This window comes from Wyeomyia smithii, chromosome 3, assembly GCF_029784165.1.
Source record: "Wyeomyia smithii strain HCP4-BCI-WySm-NY-G18 chromosome 3, ASM2978416v1, whole genome shotgun sequence".
NCBI lineage: Eukaryota > Metazoa > Arthropoda > Insecta > Diptera > Culicidae > Wyeomyia > Wyeomyia smithii.
In genome coordinates, this window is record NC_073696.1 from 230,263,616 (window position 1) to 230,286,423 (window position 22,808).

Here is a 22,808-nt window from a genome sequence, read left to right on the forward strand (position 1 = left end):
GATCCAGCAGGATCCGGTCGACATCCGAGGCGTTAAGCGATCTACTGTTACATGTACCGTGCTTCTAATCGTCGGCCTTATTTCGTCACTAGATCATTGCGGGTAATTCCGGTTCGTTTTTAATTCTTGATTGTTCGTAGTATGTTTATTTTAGCATGCTGCTTTACTAGGGCTGCGATACCTAGTCTCGCGACGGAGCCGCCGTCTTGGGTGTAGAGGCGAGACACCGCATTTCATAGTTCACCGTCCACTTCGGATCAGTCGCTGTTCGAGCCGACCCCATCCTGGAAAACAGACGCTTAGACAAGCTGCTCTCCAAGGAGAACAACTACCGCTTCCCTGTCAGCATACGACCAAGTTCCCACCGGTTCTCCAATCTTCTCATGGTTGCTCGTATTCCAGTCGGTTCACGTGGAGTTAAGAATATGGCATTATGCCTTGGAACACACTGGGATCTATTTTATGCCGACTAGCACGGGTGTACAGCTGGTACGCACTGCCCAGCCGTTCACCAAACCTAGTTCGCCAAGTTAGTTCGTCAAGATATTCAATACATCTTCGGAGATTTATTCCCGATTGAAGTGATTTTGTCTTCTGTTACGACACTACTTTATGCGTTTTTAAATAGGCGCATTGTAACTCTTTTTCCTATTTTTTTTAAGCGAAGTGTATGAAAACTAGCCCCCCCCTAGGAATTTTCCTTAGTTGCGCCCATGAGTAAATTATATAAATTATGTGTAATATGAATTAAGAATGAATTAAGATGTGTTTGCTATTTAGTGTCTCCATAATTGTGTTTAATTAAAATCAAAAAACCTAACAGGTTAGAAATAAAAAGTTTTGATTTAATGGGAAAAAAGACATCAATCTGCTATATTCGCAAGATTAATGAATCGACTTTTCAATAAATTGCCTTCATTTCTGGTTGATTCAAAACAAAACACGCAATTTAACATCGGAATGTTCAAATGAGTAACCCATTGAAAGGGGTATACCCTTGCATGCCTATTTTTACCCAAGCTTAGAGTTTTATTTAGCTAAATTTCAATTCTAAACCTAGCTGCGTAAGCTTTCAAAGTTTATTTAATGGCCGGTGTACTGCGTAAAACAAGACAATAAATTCTTTAACGACGTCTCTGTTGAGCTATTGTTATTCTATTTCGTGGGAATTAAGGCCCGTTACCCGATACGGTTCAGGAATGCTGAGGTACCGACAGTTTGCGGCGGTTAAACTTAAGCTCGCCTGAGCCAGGCCCATAACAGTTTACAGAATGTCCAGCGAGTGGCGGTGCAGTAATATAGATAATTGTTTCAGCTGAAATTCCGCGAAATGTGGCGCCGTTGTGGGTGTCTTCTGGTGTATACAGAGGAAGAAGACAAATAAGTATTTTGTGTTATTAGTATTTTTTTCTCGACTGACCTTCTGGTTCTGGCTCTGGTACCGGCCAGCCAATGGTGGGATGAGGTTGCGGCTTGCGTGACACTTTCTAAACCCGCACATTGACTGAACAACCGCAAGCGCTGTTGTCGGACTATATCGGATCATGACAGCAGCGATGGTTGGCTTGATGTCACCATTATCACGCTAATCGCACGGTTTTAGCCGTGTAATTTGATTAGTATTTAGCACGGAACGGAACATGTCGGAGCTTCGTAATGACGTATGGAGGCGAATGTAGATTATAATTTCAGAAGAGCAACGGTTCGCAGCCGGTTCACCTACCTGGGCAAGGTCGAAAGTAACTAACGTAGATAATTTCAACCATTGAGGTAATTACTGCACTAGTGGGGAGGGACCATGAACCCTGCGTTAAATTCGGTTTGTTTATTCACAGTAGAAATGTTCCAGCCATTGAACCGTCAGAGCTTGCAATGAATGAATCATTGTGGGAATGCATAGCTAAATGTTTTTACTTCGGGGTGTAGGGAAAAAACCTCAAATGGCACCACCCGTCAATCGTTCACCCGTGTGTGTGCATATTTAGATAAGCAAAGTAGCTTGCCTAAACGTTGCAGTGGCTTAGCAGTGAGCCTGGTTTTGTAGGTGGGTGAAAAAAAAGCTTTGGTGAGCACGTTAATGCTACAATAAAATTGGAACTTTTTCTTGTTCTTGCGATGAGCTCATAACAGACGCTCCCAGCTGTTAGTTCGTAGTCAGGCAACGCCGCAGTTCTGTTGATTTGTGTACTCGTTCAATGTCAAGGGAAAATCGATACAATGAACCTGCGATGATGGGCGGTAGGTTGTAAATGAGTGCGAGCGTTAGTTGCTTGTTATTACGCCCCTGGCTGGGGAACCATGTGGGAAAGTTCCATCGATCGATTTGCTGGAAAACAATTGGGTGTTTTGTGTAATTTTGTGTGCTATAACTGTCATTACCATTGTAGCTTCTGCAATGAAATTTTTTAACCATATGAATTTTCCATATTTTTTTCGTGGACTCTAGGACTCTGAACGCAAATAAATTATCGTTAGCGTCACCAGTAAAAGTAAACAGCTACAATATCGACGCGTTGAAAGAATTGACAAAAACCCTGTTATTGAGATAATTTGATAATTTCTGATTTTTCGTATAAGTAAACAAAGGGAAGCTAACCAAAATTGTTTTGGTTGATTACGTTTTTGTTTAAATTATAATTTCCCACCGTTATTCTTATTTTTTTAGCTTAATTTTTTTTAGCGCGCTGTGTTAGACTATCTATAGTTTTTCCTAATTTCAATAAGATTTCTTTCAAAAATCGATTTCAGAACTTCCTTTTGATTCATCATTACCGATTTTTTTTTGTTCTATTTGTATTCAAATCTTCTCTTCCGAAGAAAGACAATACTGAGTCGTGGGAATTATTTTTTATCGTGACAAAAAAATGAGAGTATAACGTTGTCGTCAAATTGTTATGTAGCGTTATGATTTTAAGCTGATGTACAATTTATGCTAACGACGCTTCTCAAATTCTTTTATTCAGACGTACAATATATTATACAATTGATATGGAAATGTTTGTTAGTTTTTAATTCATACGAAATCTCAATTCAATTCCATTTTTTTAGCGTATCAATATGAAAAATGTTTGAGATTCAATTTAGGTATTAGTACTAACGTGGAGCTTGATTATATGCTTTTATCTCTGCTCAGATAGAGTGTCGACCTACTTCGGCATGTTTTGCATAAGAATGCTGTGGAAAACTTACCGGAAAAACAGCTGCCAAAATAGTCCGATACCCTATTTGCTTTCCATTTCAGACTTAAATTATTGCACCATTGTTCCCGCATTGTTAATTACACTCTTCAATCTATTTCCGCAAATTGTAAAATTTGATGAGGACATTCTAATAAAGAGTTCTTTTCAGTTACCGCCCTATTAAGCAAAGCTTCATAATTCCAAACGTCTAGCGTCTGGAAGAGAGGAGGAGTTTAAGTTGAAACCAACTCCCCCCCTCCTCCGTGCGCACGCCTATGCTGGAAACAAAACATTGTTTATCTATTTTGAGTTTATTATCTTCAGTCGAAATGCGACCCAGTCGAATTATGATGCCTCTAATTGACATAATTTTGCTTGAAATTATGCCACAAACTCAGCCACGCCACTTAGCGTCACAGTCGGATTGTTCTATCTCCCGCCAAGCGAAGATAAAGCCACCAGACAAAAGCTTGGCAACTCCCAGTTCCCAGTCACTCTCTTTCATGCACTTTATGAGCACGTTCGATCCGCAACATCACGTGACGGCAGAGCTGCTCCGGTAACCTAAATCTGTGTGCCGTCGCGTGGATAAATCCTGGATGCCACCACCATCAGCGTTAAAAAGCTGAGTAAAAAATGCTCAAAAGTGTGAATAAAAAAGTTTTCCTTAACGTTTTCCATCATATGCGTCGCTTGTCAACAATCAGTCAAATGGTTCTAGCGTCACTTTCGTTCATCACCCGGCTGACGGCACATGACACAGATCCTGCAGTGTGCAGTTGGCACACGTGTGTGTTACGCGAAATTACGCCAGGGACTTTGAAGCTTCGGGGCTAAAGGTAAAATCAGCAGACGAAAAGTGGTCTCTGGTCGATTTGTAACAAATTGCTCTGCTGTTGTTGTTTTTCGTTATGATATAATTAGCGAGCAAGACGCAGTCATTGAAACATACATACACGTACACATTCAATCGGCCTCGACGGAGTCGGCGAAACATCGAGGAAACAAACGAACATACATGATGATGATGCAGTAACCAGTCCTATCGAGTCCATGTTTACATTGATTGTTGAGCTCTTGTAAGTTCGTACCTACCATTGGACATGAGCATGTGTGGCAGTGAAAGCCTAAATAATAGATAAGTCTTTCCAGCGGTAAAGCTCTAATGAATTCAATTTTGCATACGGTCTGCTTCCTGGAAGCGTTTTTTGTTTGTTTTATGCATTAATTTGTACCAAAGTAATTGCCATGTTGAGTAAGACCCTTGCTTTTGATATTTTGATAATTGCTAAGTTTTCCAGAGCACACCCAATCTAAAAAGTTACAATAAGTCAGCGTTAAAAGCTTTCTACAAAAATGCGGCAACTTTCAAAGACGGTGATCTCAAACACGGAATAATTAACCTCATTCTTGGATTTACAACAAGAGATACTGTTAGAGAAATTTTGGTTACGGTTCCCGGCAAGATTAGCATCACACGGTTGACCATCACTTCATTGGCAGTCTTGAATGATCTCGTAATAATAACATTCATCTGACAATATCGAAAGCATAAATTACCAAACAGAACTGAACGGCACCGACTGTCGCACTTTAGTCGCATCTAATTACCTATTCATCGTGCATCGGAAGTTTGTGTCAGCTACTTTTTCGCATAGACTGGGCAACTAACTTCGTTTGCACTTTTTCATGCTCTGTTCTACACGTCCATTCTGGCGTCTTATCAGGGTATTTATGAGCCAATAAGCGGTTGGTCAGGTTTACAGGTTTTCAGCAATGGGTTCAGAAACCCATTAGAATACAAGCCTAATGAACATACTGGTTAAACATTTTTACGTTTTTGACGTAGATTTACGTTTTATAGCAAAATTCTGGGCTAAGGGTACAAGATAAAAAACCGAAAACATCGGGAGTGTCCCGAGAGTTGTCCACTACCAAATGTTCAAAACTCAGACAGTTTTCAACCGATTTTGTTCATTCTTAAATCATTCAGTTGAAAAACCATTTATGCACCTTTGTTTATTCGAACTATTGTACTTTTTTTTCTTTTTGTTCAAATAAATTTTTATTGCACGGTGTATATGTTTAACTAAGCATTATTAGTAACCCTCAATTCGTTCTTGAGTATCGTAGCGAAACAAAATATCCATAAATAAAATTATTTGAAGATTTTTTATTGGAGAAAGAAAAACACTTTTTAAAGTCTCTTTTCCGTCCGATTTGGATTTTAAATTTATTGCATCTTCTTTTTAATAGTAGTTTGCAAATGGGTTCATATTGGGTAATCCTAACTTTTTTCAGTTTCCATTTCGGCACCTTTTTTTCCTAAATCGCACTATCTGCAATTTTTCTTTGTTGTTACTTTCAAAGCAGTAACGAAAAGTTATCCTATTTGTAACAAATTTGTTACCTAACCCTGGAATAATAATGTGGGTATTCGTTAGGGTGCCAATGTAAATTGATTTTGCGAATTTCATTTAGCGGTAGCGCTCAAAAGTTTCGTCTCCTCGAAAAATGTTCTCATACCAAATTTCAGCTCAATCAGGTTTAGGGGAACAGGTGTCTCAAACTGGTTAATTTTTCCTCTTATGTTCCGTTTGCCCCAGCTCAAGAATTTCTAAGTCAGTTTAAAAAAATTGATTTTTTCAGATAACACCAGATTTGGCTTTTTAGGCATTTCTAAGACATTTGGCAAACAAATCAGTATCGACGATTTCATGTGCATTTTTTCGTCAGTCAAAATGTTGAAACTTTGACCGCTTTCAGGCAAGACTTCCCGAAGTCCGTTTGAGCTGAATTTTTGCATGGGGCTTTATTCGAGAAGACGAAACTTCTAAGCCTTGCCGCTAAGCGATATTCGAAGGTCTATTTTTTCTTATACATCTCGCCATAGTATTCATGTCGAACAGATAACTAACAAAATACTGATGAGTAATGGAAGATACACAGTTTTCGACTGGGTATTTGTATGCTAACTCTACATGAAGACCCCTTATATTTTGATATATTTGATTTATGAATTATTGAGGAGTGGTCATTACGATGCTACCGCATCGTTTCATAACATTGATAAAGCAAAAAAAGAGGAAAAACTACGCGCTTGTACATGTTACTATTTTTTCCATTGTCGTTCAAAACCGTCTTATGACGAAATCACATTACGATCTGTAAACTGCGTTAGAGAGAAACGAACATTTGCTTTCTTGCAAGCGGATGCAAACCATGTTGAAAACACAGATTCATCCGCTTTATGAAATTTAAACAGATTTGAAGATCCGCATATAGGGTAACTGACGGCTTCGTCAGGTAGTATGCATTGTGGGCAGGATTCAGTTTGCCAAGCTCTACTGCATTTATTCCACTTAGAAACTCAATGTATGTTAACTTACCTTAAACTTTTATGTTTTTTTTGTTCGCATGAATGAATCACTTCATTAAAAACTGAAACATATTTATTGGTATTTAACAAAAATTAAACTGCAACTCTAACACATCCAGAAATTTCACCCGGCCGAAGAAAACATTCACGAAACACATCTTCGCCGCTAGCAATATTTGGAAACGATTTTCTCGAGAAATATACACTCGTTTACTCTCAAATATCCTTAGTTCCGTCGCCCTCGCGAAAGCAAATAACTCATTCACTTTGAACACTCACAATTAATGGAGGATACGTGATGAATAAAACTTAAATTTATCTAATACATCCAACAGGTTGGTTTACTTCGTCAGCAGACAGCACGGCTGGCTTTTCACGGTATTGCCGTGTTTTTGTTGCCAAAACAAAAGGGAATTGTTTTTGTTGCAAAACGTACCGTATCCTTTTTTGAATAGAGTTTATGACATGTGAAACCATGTTTTGATGTTTATTGCATTTCAAAAACTCTTTTTGCTATTTGCATATTCCTACACAAAGAAATTACTTTATAAATCAAATAGATATAGTAATCAGATTTAGAGTACAAACATATTTTGCGGTAAATTTGGAGCCACTGCACACGCAGCGCACTGCGCAAATATCTCGATCCCTTTTGTTCTCTCAGAGTAAACGACAACATGTATCAATCCCTCGACAGTCGTGTGTACAGAAGCGCAGCAAATACATATACAAAAATACAAATATGACATCACTAGTATTAATTTGCTCGTACAACTTATGGCGTCAGAATTCTACTTATACTTTGAATGGTGGCATAACGAAGAACGTTTTTTTGCAATTCATAGCAACGAAACTAGATGAAACGAGTATAGTTTTACATGCTTTTTTTCTCTCTCTGCTACTGACGAACTAAACCAAATGTTGACTAAAATGGAAATGGCTTGACCAAAAAGGAACTGTAAGAGTGGCTTTTTTACAATTAAATAAAGAAGCTGCGTTTAACTTTATGTATCTTTTCTTAGTTTTTCCAATAAGATAAAAAGTAGGAAAGTATGAAAGAAAAATAAAAGATGAAATTAGGCAGCTTACTAAAGAAGGATGACAGTTTAAAACATTACAATCGACATAGACTGACGAGAATAGGTAATTTACCCTATTAAATTTTTCTTTTTTCTCTAGATTCGTTTCTTCCTAAACTTTACAGTGTTTATCGCAAAAAAGAAAAGGACTCATTTGGACTCGTTTGATACATAGTACCAATAGTGCCAGTCTAGAAAACACATCTACTGTATGGTTTTATATCCTATTGAGTTCCTTTTTTACTTGGATTTCAGAGTTGTATGCATCTACTTTGGGCTTTTTTGTGTACTTTTTAAGATATTTTAGATTTTGTGACAATTTGGAATGTTTGACCCAGAAAAAAAATATTTTTTCGGTTTTTTTTTCAAAATCGCAATTTTATTACCTACAACTTTGCTGAAGACACCATTTCAATCATGCAAGTCGTTTTTTTGATACAAAATATTTTATTCGTCAGTCACATTTTTGGATAGGCCCTTCTGAAACAGCAGTCGTGAGTCTACATGAAGAACTGATAGTTTCTTCATCAACTGGGAACAACTGTGCTCAGTGAAATCGGAAAGGACATCCTAAAAAAATATTTATTTTTATTTCTTTTCCATGGAATGCCTCATTTAGTACATAAAAAGCCTCAAATAATGATAAAAACTTTAGTTTGTGTCTCCGCCGCTAGTAGCACTGAAAAATCTAACTTTTTAGTCGTACACTCTAGAAGAAATGAAGTTTTCAGCAAAATTGTAGATAATTTTGTCACAAAAAGTTTTGTTGAAGATGTTTTTCTTCAAATTTTTCTTATTTCGGATACACACCACGCGTAAAAAAATTCATTTTTGGAACAGTTTTAATCATTTCTGCTAAATTCTTTCGAACAAAATCAATAGCAGTGTTGTTTACGCATGAGAAACGAGCTGAAAATCGAGAAAAAATATAGAAAATTTAGGCCAAATCAGTGAATATTTAGTAATTGGATATTAAGAAAACTCATCTGACACTTTAAATAAACGATTTATTATCGAAAAACCAATAAAAACATACCGCGTAAAAACGACTTTTCTGGGAAATCCGCATAAAGGAAACCGCAGGAGTTCCGAAATCCGTGTTAATTCCGCAATTCGCGGAAAAAAACCTTAGTGTATTTACACATCATCGAAACATACAACACGAAACATACATGCTGAACATTGTTGCCTTCTAAGTACTGCAGTTGTTTAGATATTTAAATAAAAATCTGATTTAAAGAACTAGTTTTATATCAAACGTTATAGGCCAAAATACGTAGCGTTGGAAAAAAAGTGTCCTCCGCAAAGTTTTTTTAAACAATATTATCTACAACTTTCCTGAAAACACAATTTTTCTAAAGCGCAAGCCAGGAAAGTTACATTTTGCGAAGTTCTTAACTAAAACTTGCTGTCATTCTTTGAGGCTTTTTATATACTAAATGTTTTATGAAGATAGTATGTCAATAAAACCAACGCACACTAGGAAAAAACGGACCCAAATTCCCACTAAATTAATGCTGCTGAGCTGGCAACCTGAAACATAGCATTTCTTATGTAAAATTGGTCAATAAATCGATTGGTGATAGTTTCATCCTGTGCAGGGCACGGGAAAAGGCCTATATTCCCAAAAATACGCGAAAATAGGGTCATAGGCAAAATAGACCATTTTTCGTGCCCTGCACGAAATGAAACCATCACCAATCGATTTATTGACCAATTTCACGTAATAAATGCTATATTTCAGGTTGTTAGACCAGCGGCGATTATTTAGTGGAAATGTGGGTTCCGGTTTTTCAACTAAAAAATCGCCGCTAGACTGGCAGCCTGAAATGTAGCATTTCTTATGTAAAATTGGCCAAAAAATCGATTGATGATAGTTTCATTTCGTGCAGAGCACGGAAAATGGTCTATTTTGCCCCTTTTCACCCTATTTTTGCGTATTTTTGAGAATATATGCCTTTTCCCGTCCCCTGCACAAGATGAAACTATCACCAATCGATTTTTTGACCAATTTTACATAAGAAATGCTATATATCAGGTTGCCAGCTCTTTTCTCTATAATAATGGCAGGATTAAATTCAAGAACGGATCTGCGGATTCGCGTGAGAATTTGTATGCAGAAGTTTTTAAAACCGGAGAAGGTTATTATGCTCTCTAGAAGGCAGGGGTCCCATACAAATGAAACAATAATTTCTTTTCAACACAAGAACTAGTCAAGAATATGGAACAAAATTTGGGAAACGGAGGTTTTTGGAAGCAAGAAACATTTCTAAGGTGGTTTGACACCTCTCCCTCATCTGGAAGGGAGAGATCCCATATAAATGATACACAAATTTCTGCATAACTCAGGATTTAATGGAACCAAATTTGACATAAGGAGATTTTAGGGTGCAAGACATATCTTCATGGCAGTTTGATGCCCCTCCATTCTCTGTAAGGAAGGGTCCCATACAAATGAAACACACATTTCTGTATAACTCGAGAACTAAGCAAGCAAATGGAACCAAGTTTAGATTTAGGCAATTTAGGTCATTGGAAGCAAGAAATATTTCTACGGGAAAATGAAACACAAATTTCTGCATAACACAAGAACTAATCCAATCCAATACAAATGAAACACAAAATTCTGCATAACTCGAGATGTAATCAGGCAGATGGAACCAAATTGGACATGAGGAGATTTTTGTCGCTCTAAGCAAGCGTACACATTCATTAAAAGCAAAGCCTTGGTGCTACATTCCGATTCGGAACATGACCTTCTGTTTATTTATTTACGACGACTGGGTTGTTAGGCCAACATCGTACACATTCATTATCAAAGACAAAAACCGTTTTACGAAAATAAGTTATGCAATAAGCTTACATGGTGGCGCGTCAGTGTGACATTTCGAATAAGGACGAAGATTTTTGAGAATTTTTCTTCGAAGTGGCACGTTTGTTTGTCTGCGACCATAATATAATGCACAGAAACGATTGACAATGGAGAAGTACCAGTTAACGTTTTCGTTTGAATGATTTCATTCCCGCAATATTGTATGTGTTTCCAAATATCTTTCGGAATCATGTGATATTTTTCGGAATCATAGGATCATTGCAATCCTGGCGGCGAAAACTAAAGATGTTGACGATTTGAATTTTACCTTTCAAAACGAAATTCGTGAAAATCAATATATTGGATGAATCAATCAGTAGATTGTATCAGTAGAGTACTTGTAGAAATTCAGGAAAAAGCAGGGGTGATATTGCACATTTCGTTTCGAGCAACTCGAACAAAACTAAATGATCGCTGGTGGGCGTTATGTTTCGTTTTTCGTATTTTTTTCGATTTTGTGGGTTAGATGAGCCGAAGGATAAATGACAATGAAAACTCCTTTTGAGCTTAAAGCAAAACTGACAGTATGTGACGTACTCGAAAATAACGAAAATCGCTCGAAACGAGCTGCACAATGCCACCCCAGGTATTTAGCCAACCACAAAATTTACTCTCTCTCTCTCTGTCATAGCTGGAGATAAGCGATTTAGCTAGTTTTTTTATATTTATTTTAATTAATTTTCTATTGAAAAATTTAATCAAAATGGAGTCAATACTAACTATGGTCAAGTGTTTTTTGAAATAATTTTCCGTGGAATATCCATAAGAATTTAGAAAAATCCAGATTGTGTTGCGGTCACTCGTCAAATGTTAACCATACAATCAATTTTCTGAAATAAAATTATGTAAAATTATATCAAAAATATACTCTCCGCAACATTTTTAGAAAACTTTTTGTAAACACAGCCAAGATAAACGTATGCAAGGACTGAAAATTATACCATTGTAAATTCATAATTTCCGGTTCCATTATCAATTCTCATTAGTGTTCTTCTTGCATTCGATAAGCAATATTGCCAAATATAGACGAAACCTAATCATCTTCACAAAACCATGCATTATGATATCAATACAATTGTTCCGGTTGTTGCGATAAATTTCTATTGGCATCATGCATTGAGGCGTTTGTTCACTCCACCTGCTCGGGAAATGACATCATCGCGACGTCTGCCAGGTTGACACCCTCATCAACAGCCGACTGTTGTCATTAAAAGGTGACAACCCCAAAAAAGCCGTTGGCCACGTTGGATACTACTTGATTCCAATTAAGCGTTGAATCACCATCGAACTTATCATGGGGGTGGACGAGCATTTGATCATTTTCACCTCACGAATGAACTGTTTATTCAGCTAGCTCAGTGTTTGATCACATAGCCCTATTTAATTTGGTTTAGTATTTCCAATAGTTGCCATTTATTCAGCTGCCTACATTGACGTCACAGTCGACTGGCTGGCTAATCCTCCTCCGTTCGAATCTCATTAGCATTATATGTGCCACAGCCGTTATGGCGGATTGTCCCAGAGGGTACTAAGCTGCCGCCTTTCGGTGACCCATATTGTACTTCAATGGATATAACTACAACCGATACAAGTAGTTTGCTAGCAATTTTCGGCTGATTATCCATACAACCGAAACCGCTAATCCAATAAAACCAATCTTGGCACATTACCTTTCAGGAAAAAAAAGGTGGTTTCTAATTAATTTTGAAACACGGCTGTCTGCCACGGTGATTTAGAGGACGCATGGCCCCCTCCGATTTTGGCCATCATCGGTCACAACCTGTTGTTGTTTTTACCGGGAAAGTAAAAAAACTTAGCTGTCTGTTGTCATCGTCTGTTGTGTGTCCGTTCGAGCAAAACCATCGTGGCAAAGACAATAATCTAAAATGGAATCGAAGATTGGCTGTTCACTGGGCGTGTGGGGTGTCAACAATTTAGTTAGGACTTTTATGTTTATGTTTTTTTTTTTTAAATTAAACCCCAACGGGTTGCAAACTGTCCGCAGTCCGTCAGTCGAACCAATCCAATTAAAGGAAAATAGTTAATTGGCCATGTTGCTCGTAACAGAAAATAGCAGCACTCGTGATTGTCTGGGGAGTGATTTCCTACTCGAGTGTTGACGTATCTTTAAGCACAAGGCTTACATGAGTTTGACAAAAACGAAAATGTTGATGCTTATGCTTTTGATTATTTGGAATCCAGAAAATATTGATGTACATGCATGAGTATAGTATTGAGTAATATGTCGAAAACTTTTGTAGGTTATAAACAGATTACCAATGTTACTGGTAATGTTTTGTTTACTGGTAGTTTTGCTCAAGCTGGTACTGTTAAAACCATCACATAGATGTGACGAAAAATGCCGTTCTTCTGCTGATCAACTCTTTCATATTAGCTATTACAATAAAGTCTATTTAAAATAAGAAGAAATCTGAATGAAACATCATCATTATAAACAACAATAAACGGATGAATAACTAGTTGAGTTCACACAAAATCAAGACTTTGAATAGAACCTTGTATGACATCCGAATAGTTTCAGGCAAATCCGTTTGATGTGGTTTTATTATTTTATTACTTTATTAGTTTCCCTCCTTCGAGAATGAGAATTCATTAAAATACAATCACAATGTCCAGATCTAAGCATCTAAAGTTAGGCTAGCGGCAACGGTTTCCTGGACGGCTGATCTCTTCACTGAGACAAAAACCAACAATTTAATCTTGCACATCGTCTGATTTCAGGCAATCTTCGTTTCATTGCAGGGTGTCTTCATAGTAAGATTTTTTTGTAATGCAATATGAAATAAAGTTACTAGCACTGCTGCAAAACGTGATGTCAGTTAAATGGAAAACTCACATACAATCTGTTTCACAACTTTAGGAGCTGATAGTCCCCGGTCCAGTTCCGCCTGTTTTAGGATAACTCTGTCAATTCACCCAGTTGCGTTCAAAGGGCACCCCGATCGCTTAGCTGATGAGATAGAACCACGCTTTTCGTACACCTCCTAGCGACCGTATCTTTATGAAGCCGTACAATATTGTTTTTGCCAGTTTTGTGTAGTTCAATAATCAAATTTCGGATGCTGATCAAAATTTGTTTTTGGTAATTTTGGCACAAAAAAGTTTCAATTTTGGACACGAAACTGAGATTTTAAACACGAAACTACGAGAGCACTGAATGGCAGCTAAACCAGTGTTTAAATTCGAGAAAGTTGCAGAATACATACTAAAACCCTGCCAAACACACTTAAATCGCAGTATTCGTTTGAGGGTGGACATTTTTTTTTTTGTATAATTTCCTACCCTTTTCATAATTTATCATATAAAATCTCAAGAAAAGACATAAACGCCGTATTTTTAATAGCAATGTGATCAATAAACATAAGTTGATAAAACATGAAACAAGAAAAATGCGAATTGGTGGAGATGGAGACTTTTTGCAAAATCTACGTATTTATTATAAAAATTTTATGATAAAAACCAGTGACATCTCAAAACTCATTAAAATGTCACTTTGATAACATTTATTTTATATATCAATAAAAGCGGGAGGGGCTTTAATGGATCTCATCCTGGTTCTGAAAAAACTCATATTGGGAGGTTTTTGCAAAACTCATCAAGAAATACGGCATCTTCCAATTATTGTGAAAAGCGATCGCTTCACTTTACCTACGACATTTCAACATTATTTTTGCAAATGTCTAGTTATTTACCTTTTCATGAAATCTAATCATTTTACATTTTTGCAGGTTCCCTAAAGCCTAAAATACGAAAAAAAAAAAAAAAATTGTTTCAGTTGGTTCATAGTCAAGTTATTTTGCTTTTAATTTTTTTGTCCTTTGGTAAGGGGATTTTTCAAGCACATTTTAACATTCAATCGTCAAAAGTGGGTATCAAACCAGATGCTTCCACCAATTCATTATTATAAGATGGGAAATTTTATGGGGAAAATCTTTTCCGAAGACACTAGGCTCTAAAAAAACGTGATTTTAAGTTATTCGTGATTTACTGTGGAATGAAAGGATTAATTTTCATTAAATGTCTTTGCTGTATAACATAGTTATAAATTTAACTAAGTCGAACTTTTAGAAAGCGGAAAGCAAATAAATAATAACAATAAGGCTGATACAAATTTCGAATATTTTTTATGTCCAAGGTTATCAAACTTAGCAAAGGGGGTGGCACAAAATAAATAACACCGAGACGGAAAATAAAACGAAATATCTTTGATAAAAGTTTGTGTGCAAGTAATGACGTTTGTAACTTGCACTCAAATAAATGTTGAAAAATAACACTTTATTATTATTATCTATTTTGCTTGCCTTTTGACAACACTCTCTCTGTCACTGGACTGGTTTATTGCTAAATTAATTATTAATGCTGTCGGAAAACAAATAAAATGAATAAAACGGTATAAGCTTTATTTTCTTCCCCTTCCAATATTCAAGATTTTTGAAGGGAGGGGGGGGGGGTGACATAAAATGAAAATAAAATTTGTAACGGCCTAATTGGGATCAGACAAAAAATTGAAAAAGCTAATAATTGGTAACTAAAAACTGAAGTCTTTGGAAAATTAATTTGATGTTTGCGGTCTTCTGCTACAATCATTAGCAGCTGATTTTTTGTTTGATCCGTTTTCGGACTAAATTCATTAAAATATCCTGCTACTCTAAGAGCTCGCCCAGCAGGATCGTTGATAACTTTCAAGCTATCAAATTTTGATTTGGCAATAAAATAATCTTTTGTTACTATCCAGGCGTTGCTATCAAGCCGCACTAGATCGAAAAAACTATAGTGACTTCCCCGTGACGTTATCTTCTAACTTCTTCGCTGGCGAAAATTTTTTCACTCGAAATACCGTTTTCACTACTTTTCTTTCACAAGCTTTGTACCATTTCCCTCTTCGGATCATCATCAACGTTATCATCGGAAAACGTCTGGCTAATACTGAGCTCCGACAGATATCATAAGTGCTTTTCGAATTTCTGCGACGCTGATTTGCTCATTTCCTTGTCAGGATAATTTTTCAAGTAATACGTAAATTGCAGATCGGTCAACGGCGCATCTGTGGCAATTGGAGCTACGTACTATCCTCCATTGTATTCTTCAATCACAAAAAGTACAGAAACTGCTCTCGAAACAGAAACATTTTTAGACCGTAGATGGCCATCCATCTGGCATGGTGTAGTACACCAGTACGACAAAATACTACTGGATCTCTATCTGCAACGCACGTTAATGAAAGCTCGAGGAGCTCTGCGTAGTTCTCGGGTGTGAATGGTTGCAGCAATATTTTCTTACAAAAAGCAACAATTTTTGCCTTTCCCCCACCTCTGATTGTACTTTTACGAGACGAAGAAGAACACTTGTATTCTTTTTATAAATAAAACACTCAATTCTGAAGTAATGAAATCTTCAGAGAAAACAAGCGTAAAATTATCCTTGTCCAATCTGAACATTCAACGATTTGAACACAGAGTCGCCTGGAGAAGTTGTTGAAACACGTCTTGTAAAACAAAATTAGGCCCAATATATTGACGTCATGTCTACACGGAAAATCCAGCAACTTCTATCCGAGCAGCTCTATTCTTCTCTCCAGAGTTCACATTAGTAGTATCAAAGCATTTTCCACTGATTTCGTTAAGAAGATTCCATCTTCCCAAGTTTTGAAAAACTGTTTCTGATACCATTTTCTTTGTTTCTTCCATGGCCGATAAACTAAATATAACTGACAGTTTCTTGACGTACCTAGAGCATTGAATATTAATGTAAAGCATAGTATTATAAATCACAAACCAGATTAGTTGATTTACATGAAATGAACCTTTTTGGGTCAAGACCACAAGCAACGGCTGTGGCCGCAAATACTTCAATTGCTTCTCGGATCGACACCTGAGCTCGATCCAAATTTTCGACATCAGTATTCGTCAGCGGTTGTTGCCTTCGACTTCGGCAAAGTGTCCCATTCGTATCTACTATAGCTTCTTTCCAGTCTTTTTGTTTTTTTTTTCTCAGCTTGATTTAATTTCTTATCGCGGATCAAGGGCACACGGGCTTACGAAGCTTTTGGGAAACTCAATAGGAATTTTTCTAGGTACCTGTTGGCTCTAAAACTCGTACCGGACAGGCCGTTAAGAAAATTCTTCACAATACGATTCACGCTAATGTTGAAAAACTGATCAAAATGCTACTTTCTTATCTTCACTTCCGGCAATACTGACTTTACTTCAAAAAATCATCTTACTAGATCGTTTGAACTCGACCAATTTGTTGATAGACAATTCAGTTGTGTTTTTATTTGTAAGGAAATAAAATATGAATTATTCATTACACAGTGAATCACGAATAACTTAAAATCACGCTCTTTTAGAGCCACAGTGTCTTGGCAAAGTTTTTCCTCATAAAATTTCCTATGTTTTGACAATATTGAGTTAGTAATAGCTTCAGGTTTGAAACCAACTTTGGATTTTTTTTTTTAAATATAAATGGATTAGGTTTTATGAAAATTTAAATAACTAGACACGTTTTTTGGATTTAAGATGAGAAAACCCGATTTTTTTTTCTAAAAATGCATCGTGGCAGTTAAAAACATCATTTTCTAGAGGTGCGGTCGAAAAAAATTTGGAGGATATGCCCCAGATTTTCAGACTTAACGCCCTGGGACGCCCTACTGTATATCAATGTTCATCAAAAGCTAGAGGAATCATGATTTATTTCATGATTCCTCGAAAACCATAGTAAATAAAGTTATGAAGCACAATCTATAGTTAACCGAACCGCCAATCTGCATAACTGTACTTTACGTTATAAATTTGTCAATAACTTTCACCTAAAAGTATAGTGTAAAAAAGGAATACCTACAATGACATCCGATCAGTCTCGGAATTCGTAGCCCAAATCTAGCATCTTGAGTAGCGAGATAACATTGCTGGTGTACATCCGGTACATCCAGACTAGATTTTAAAAGGCACACAGCACAGCACCACAGAATTTCACAATACTAGAATGCTGGAACAGCACTTTCGTGATTTTCATTGATTTTTCCTTCCTAACCTACACATTTTTAAACACATCACAAATTACAAGAATAACACTCAGTTTCCGTTCCAAAATGCCACGCGCCACGATTGAGGAATGTACCGCGTTGCAAACGTTTCAATTTTTTCAAAAATCGCGAAAAAAATATGAAAGAGCGTGAATTGCTACGCTTGTTTGCGTGCGCAGTTTACTGTGACCACAGGACGCAGCCAACTGAATACACGACAAAGAAAATTTACTCGATTGGGAATAAGTTATAAGCACCATTACGGATGATGGTCTTTCAAAAAATTAAAAATAAATAAACAGTAACGATCAAATTGCGTTTTGGTTTTTGCCGACAGAACGTTCATATCCACGTGCGATAATTGTGGACAGTGAACGCACGTTTACTCGTTGTTGGGTTATTGTCAATCGAACTAACGGAGGAGTGGAAACAACTTGCAATGTTCGGTTAAGAAAGTTGTTATATTTTTTCTGCGTTACCGCTATTAACCTGACAGCTATTAACTATTACCTGACCTCCAGTAGACGTCTAAACGGTCTAAATGATTCAAAAGTTGTTGAGTACCTAAAGCAGCGTTGACAGAATAAATTATTATTTAAAATGGATTTTATAATAGTAGAATAATTATTGGAAAATTTTGTTCTGGCATTGATTTATATATATTAATATGTATCAATACCATCAGTATAGAATATCACATTAGTATAAATAATAAACATTAAATACAAACTAATTTGCAAGCATTTTGTGAGTTTACTACCTATTATAAAGGAGTGACTTGCAAATAGTTTTATCACATACGAAATAGTTCGGGCGACATTTTTCAACACCTTTAGTTAAGGGTTGGTTAAGAATTGGCCCAATATGTACGTGAATAGTCTCCTGTTTGAGTAGTTTATGTGAAGGGTGTAATAATGCAGCTGAGTGAAGTTTTTAAATGTGACTGAACATGCTACTTCTTGCACACTCAAGGGATATTGCACAAGTGCGTTCTTCACGTTCTTGGCAATTTTTCGAGGGATTTCGTTAAGGTTGAATTTAAACCTAAATAAAAAAAAACTGTTTTCATTATATTAGACATTTTTCACTGACTTCCTTTTTTCATATGCTTAAATTCGAAAAAAGAAATATTATTTTTTATATTCTATTGGTAAATTCAGGCGTTGATTAATAACATATAATAAATCTTCTGTTAATCGTACAGTTTACCAGTACGTTCTTCGTTTCCTTTAAACCCACGTACAAATTTAAAGCACAAGGAGGATGTCTTTTTTCAACGCAAAATGTCACATTGTGACTCCTCTCAGACAATGTAGCGTGTTGGGCGTTTTCCAACCCCCACCGAAGAGTGACGATGTCCTCATTCATCCAAGATATTGATCCGCAATAGAAAAACAAACACACAACTTCTCTAATTACTTCACCACTTTCAACAAAAAGCAGGTTAAACAAATTATGATTTGTCACAACCGAGCGTGTCTCGTAGTGCGCAAGGAGAAACGCAAAATGTCCTCCTTTTGGTACGCCTTCAAGGCAACCAAAATCGGTGATGGCAACGGTGATGCACGGTGCGGTTTCGGCTCCTTTTTAGTCGTCCCCAGCCACGAGTGGTTTTTCAGCGCGACTGACCCACGCCTTCGTCCGCTCGTTGACTGGTGGATTAGTGGATTTCAAAATGTGACAAACAAAAAAAGCACTAAAATGACGCACGCTAGCTCCAATAGACGACCGTTTCATCGTATAGCGTAGGTGAGCACTTGGTCATTGAACTGTTTTTGGCGACAGGCGGAATCGATTTTATTTCTTTAGCTCCGGTTTATAAAACCGTTCTGACCGTTAGTCTTTATTATTCATGACATTGTTCTTTTTTGTCTTTCTACTCCACCCAGAAACTGGAACAGGAGAAGTACATTCTGAAGCGGCAACTGGAGATCACGTCGAGCGAAAACGATGCCGTCATCCTGGAGCTACAGTCGGACATCAAGCAGTTCAAACAGAAGCTTGATGCCCAGGAGCAGATTATGCGACAAATGGAGCGAGAGAAAAATCTCCTGATTGAGGAGCTTACCGCTCAAAATACCCGCCTCTCCAATGAGTTGAAGAAATCCAATGCTGCTGAGCTACAGCTATCGGCGCAACTACAGGAAATCAAGGAGCAGTGCAATCGACGAACTATGAGTATACAGGATCACGTCAGCAGTTTGGAGAGTCTGAAAAATGAGCTTCGCATGATTCTGGAGAAGAAGAACGAACTGGAGAATCGGTTGCACATGACAGCGAACGAGAAAGAAAACCTTTCGATAGCGCTGAATGAAGCCTCCGAGCGGATACACATCCTAGAACGGAGTACCAAGGAGCAGGATACCAAGTACCAAATGACGGTCCAGACGCTCGATCGGCTAGAGCGAGAGAATGGGACACTTTCGGAGCGACTGGAATCGTTTGATTCGCAGCGATCGCATCACAGTGATCCGAACCATTCCTCTCTGCTGCAAGAAATGACCGGGGAAGATGAAACAATGATGGTGGGCAGTGCTCCAAACAAGGACGAAGCGACGATGCTGCTGTTTAAGGAAGCCCATTCGGTGTACAAACAGCTCAAGACCTTGTGCCAGACACTGCGGAGTACATATCATGATGACGATTCGGGCAAGTGGCGGAAGTGTTTTTTATTCGAGTTTATTAAAAATTAATTTTCAAAATTTTTATGACAGGCCTTCACTCGGATATGTCGTTCTCGTCGTTGGACAACACTCTGTCTTCGGCGCCACAATCGGTGGACGTGGGCATCGGAGGCTCACCCGGGCCATCGCCTAATCAGAGCGGAACGATGGGCATGAGAAGTTCGACCGATAAGTTCACCCGTGGAATGTTGTCATCGGCTGCCGATGAATTGGTTCATATCATCATGAATATGGACGCGATGCAGTTCAAGACCATGTTCGAGCAGACGCGGGGTATGCTGATCGAGCAGGAAGAGGAAATGAAGAAAAAGAACGATTTTATCATGCAGCTGGAGAGCAAGGTAATCTGCGTTTGAAGTATTGCTTGAATGCTCAAAAAATTGACTCGAATTTGCAATACAATTCAGTAGTTGGCAATAGGCATTTTTCCGCCGCATAATCCTGTAAAGGGCCTTGTGATGCAACTAATGTAGTCCGGTTTTGTTGAGTCGTAGTGAACGAAGACTGAGTGAATTGCCATGAAAACCTTTTAATTTTATTTTCTCTTCCGACAGATCTCGGTGCAGGAGGTCGAGCTTCAAAGTGCGATCGACGAGCGCAACCAGGCCCGGGATGATGCGTCGCACTCGAGCCTAGCACAGGACGAAACGGTGATTCAGGCCCGCAGGGATCGTGATGCGGCCGTCGAGCGACGAACGAAGGCTGAGGTCGAGCTGGCCAAGAACCGGGTGGAACTGATGCAGGCCAACAGTCAACTGCTGGAGGCCATCCAGCAGAAGGTGGAACTGCTGCAACAACTCGAGCAGTGGCAAATCGACATGCACGAGCTAATCGAGGAGCAGATGAAGAATAAGCTAAACAATGAAACTAGTACAAAACCACAAACGCCTCAGCGTGGAGGAGCGTCATCGCAGCAGGCCAGTGGTTCCTCGTCAGCCGGTTCGACGGCTGGTAATCGTAAGAGTAGGCTACTAGATCTGTTCTATCATCGATGAGATTGCCCGCGATCACCCCGACGACAACCGTGCCTGGTTACACGATCACTCGCACAGGCCGCCGCCGCTGTGAACGATTCACATTGCATTTATGTCCGACACCTCTAATCTACATTGTGACTGTCCGAAATCGTTCACATAACCTCTCGGTGTCCGACGTGAAGCCTCGAAGCCTACTTCTACCACCCGCTAACTTGGACCATGTGATAGTAAAACTAATCGACAACGCGATGGTCGATTGTCGGTTCGTTTTTTTACGGTCGAAGCGCTGGTGAGACTTTGTGACAGCAGTATTTTTTTGTATAAAGGAAGAAAATCAATCCAAATATAAACCCGTTTTTAACTAATGCCCCCCATACTCACATGCATATCCCCAAACAAACAGTTTAAATCAGCCGACCATTATCTTATCGAACGACAAACCTATAGCTTAATCGTATAATTTATGTAAACTGCTCTTACCTACTTTTTTATACTACCGATGTAACCAAAAAATGTTTATTGTGAGAGAAAACAAGGAATCCTAATATCAAAGCGTACTTAAATAAGTAATCACATGGTTAATTTAATTTTAGTGAATGGTTAGGCGCAACAGTTTGTATGCGTTGTTTTCCTTGACGGACCAATTAGACAAAGGCTTTAAGCAGTTTAGGAGCATGACTACCAGCTAAACGTGATAACGCATTGCCTTCTAGTGACAGAGCAAATAATCAAAGAAAAACGTTTCGGATTCGGCCTGTAAGTGAATGTAAATACGAGAAGCGAATTGAATGAAAAAATGTAGAAACAGGAAAAATAACCAAGCTTACGATTAATCGAACTTTTGTTAAACAGAAAGTGAACCGCAACGGACGAAAGGTTAATTTATCGACACTAAAAACTATTCTGATAGAGAAATTTAACACAAATTGACGTGGTTTGATACGCGATGGTCTCTACCTTGTAACACTGTTGTAAACTGTAAAATGTGAAAATCGGGAGAATAAAGTAATATGATGAGATTAGAAAAGTTTTGCTTGTACATTCGTTTGTATGTATGCCATTGTGATGCAATACGCAGCAATACGCAGCAATGAAGCAAAAGGCTTTTAGATACAATATTTCGGAATAACAACCTTCTATTGGTGTCCGAATGTCACAATTTACTACATGTATTGAAAAGTCATTGGCCTGACATAAGGATGGCGTTGCAACCAGCTGGTGGTTCATTCGTTGTCTTCATGCCCTATCTTTCATCAGCACCCCACTGTAGGTCATACGCAGCACCTTCCGTTTGAAAACCCCGAGGACACGCATCTCTTACAGTAGAACCTATCAAAGAAATACTGACACGCTGGACGTCTATTGGTTTTTTACCTTGTAAAAACATGTTATATACAAGGACACAATTGCCATAACTTAGCTGGAGACATCATTATTTTTGAAGAGGCTAGTAAAAAACATTTGCTTTAAATTGTGATGCATTGAGATTGTCAGTTAAAGCGAAAGCTTTCAATGGCGACCAAAAAACCAAGGAACCCGATTTTGTTGCGTGATTCTAATACTGGTGTGCCATCTTTGAATTTGGTGTTTTGT

General features: G+C 38.0%; 1 protein-coding gene across 4 annotated transcripts in view; it reads left to right on the forward strand.

Annotated features, from left to right (window-relative positions):
* The window catches only part of LOC129729882 (bicaudal D-related protein homolog), an 87,412-nt gene extending 65,170 nt beyond the window's left edge, over positions 1–22,242 (forward strand). For all 4 annotated transcript variants that reach the window (XM_055688754.1, XM_055688752.1, XM_055688756.1 and 1 more), the window contains exons 3-5: positions 19,444–20,203; positions 20,269–20,579; positions 20,793–22,242. In XM_055688754.1, the coding sequence (XP_055544729.1) occupies positions 19,444–20,203; positions 20,269–20,579; positions 20,793–21,233 (1,512 nt within the window). In that variant the 3' untranslated portion in view covers positions 21,234–22,242. The remainder of the gene's footprint in view (positions 1–19,443; positions 20,204–20,268; positions 20,580–20,792) is intronic.
* Positions 22,243–22,808: the final 566 nt, after the last annotated feature.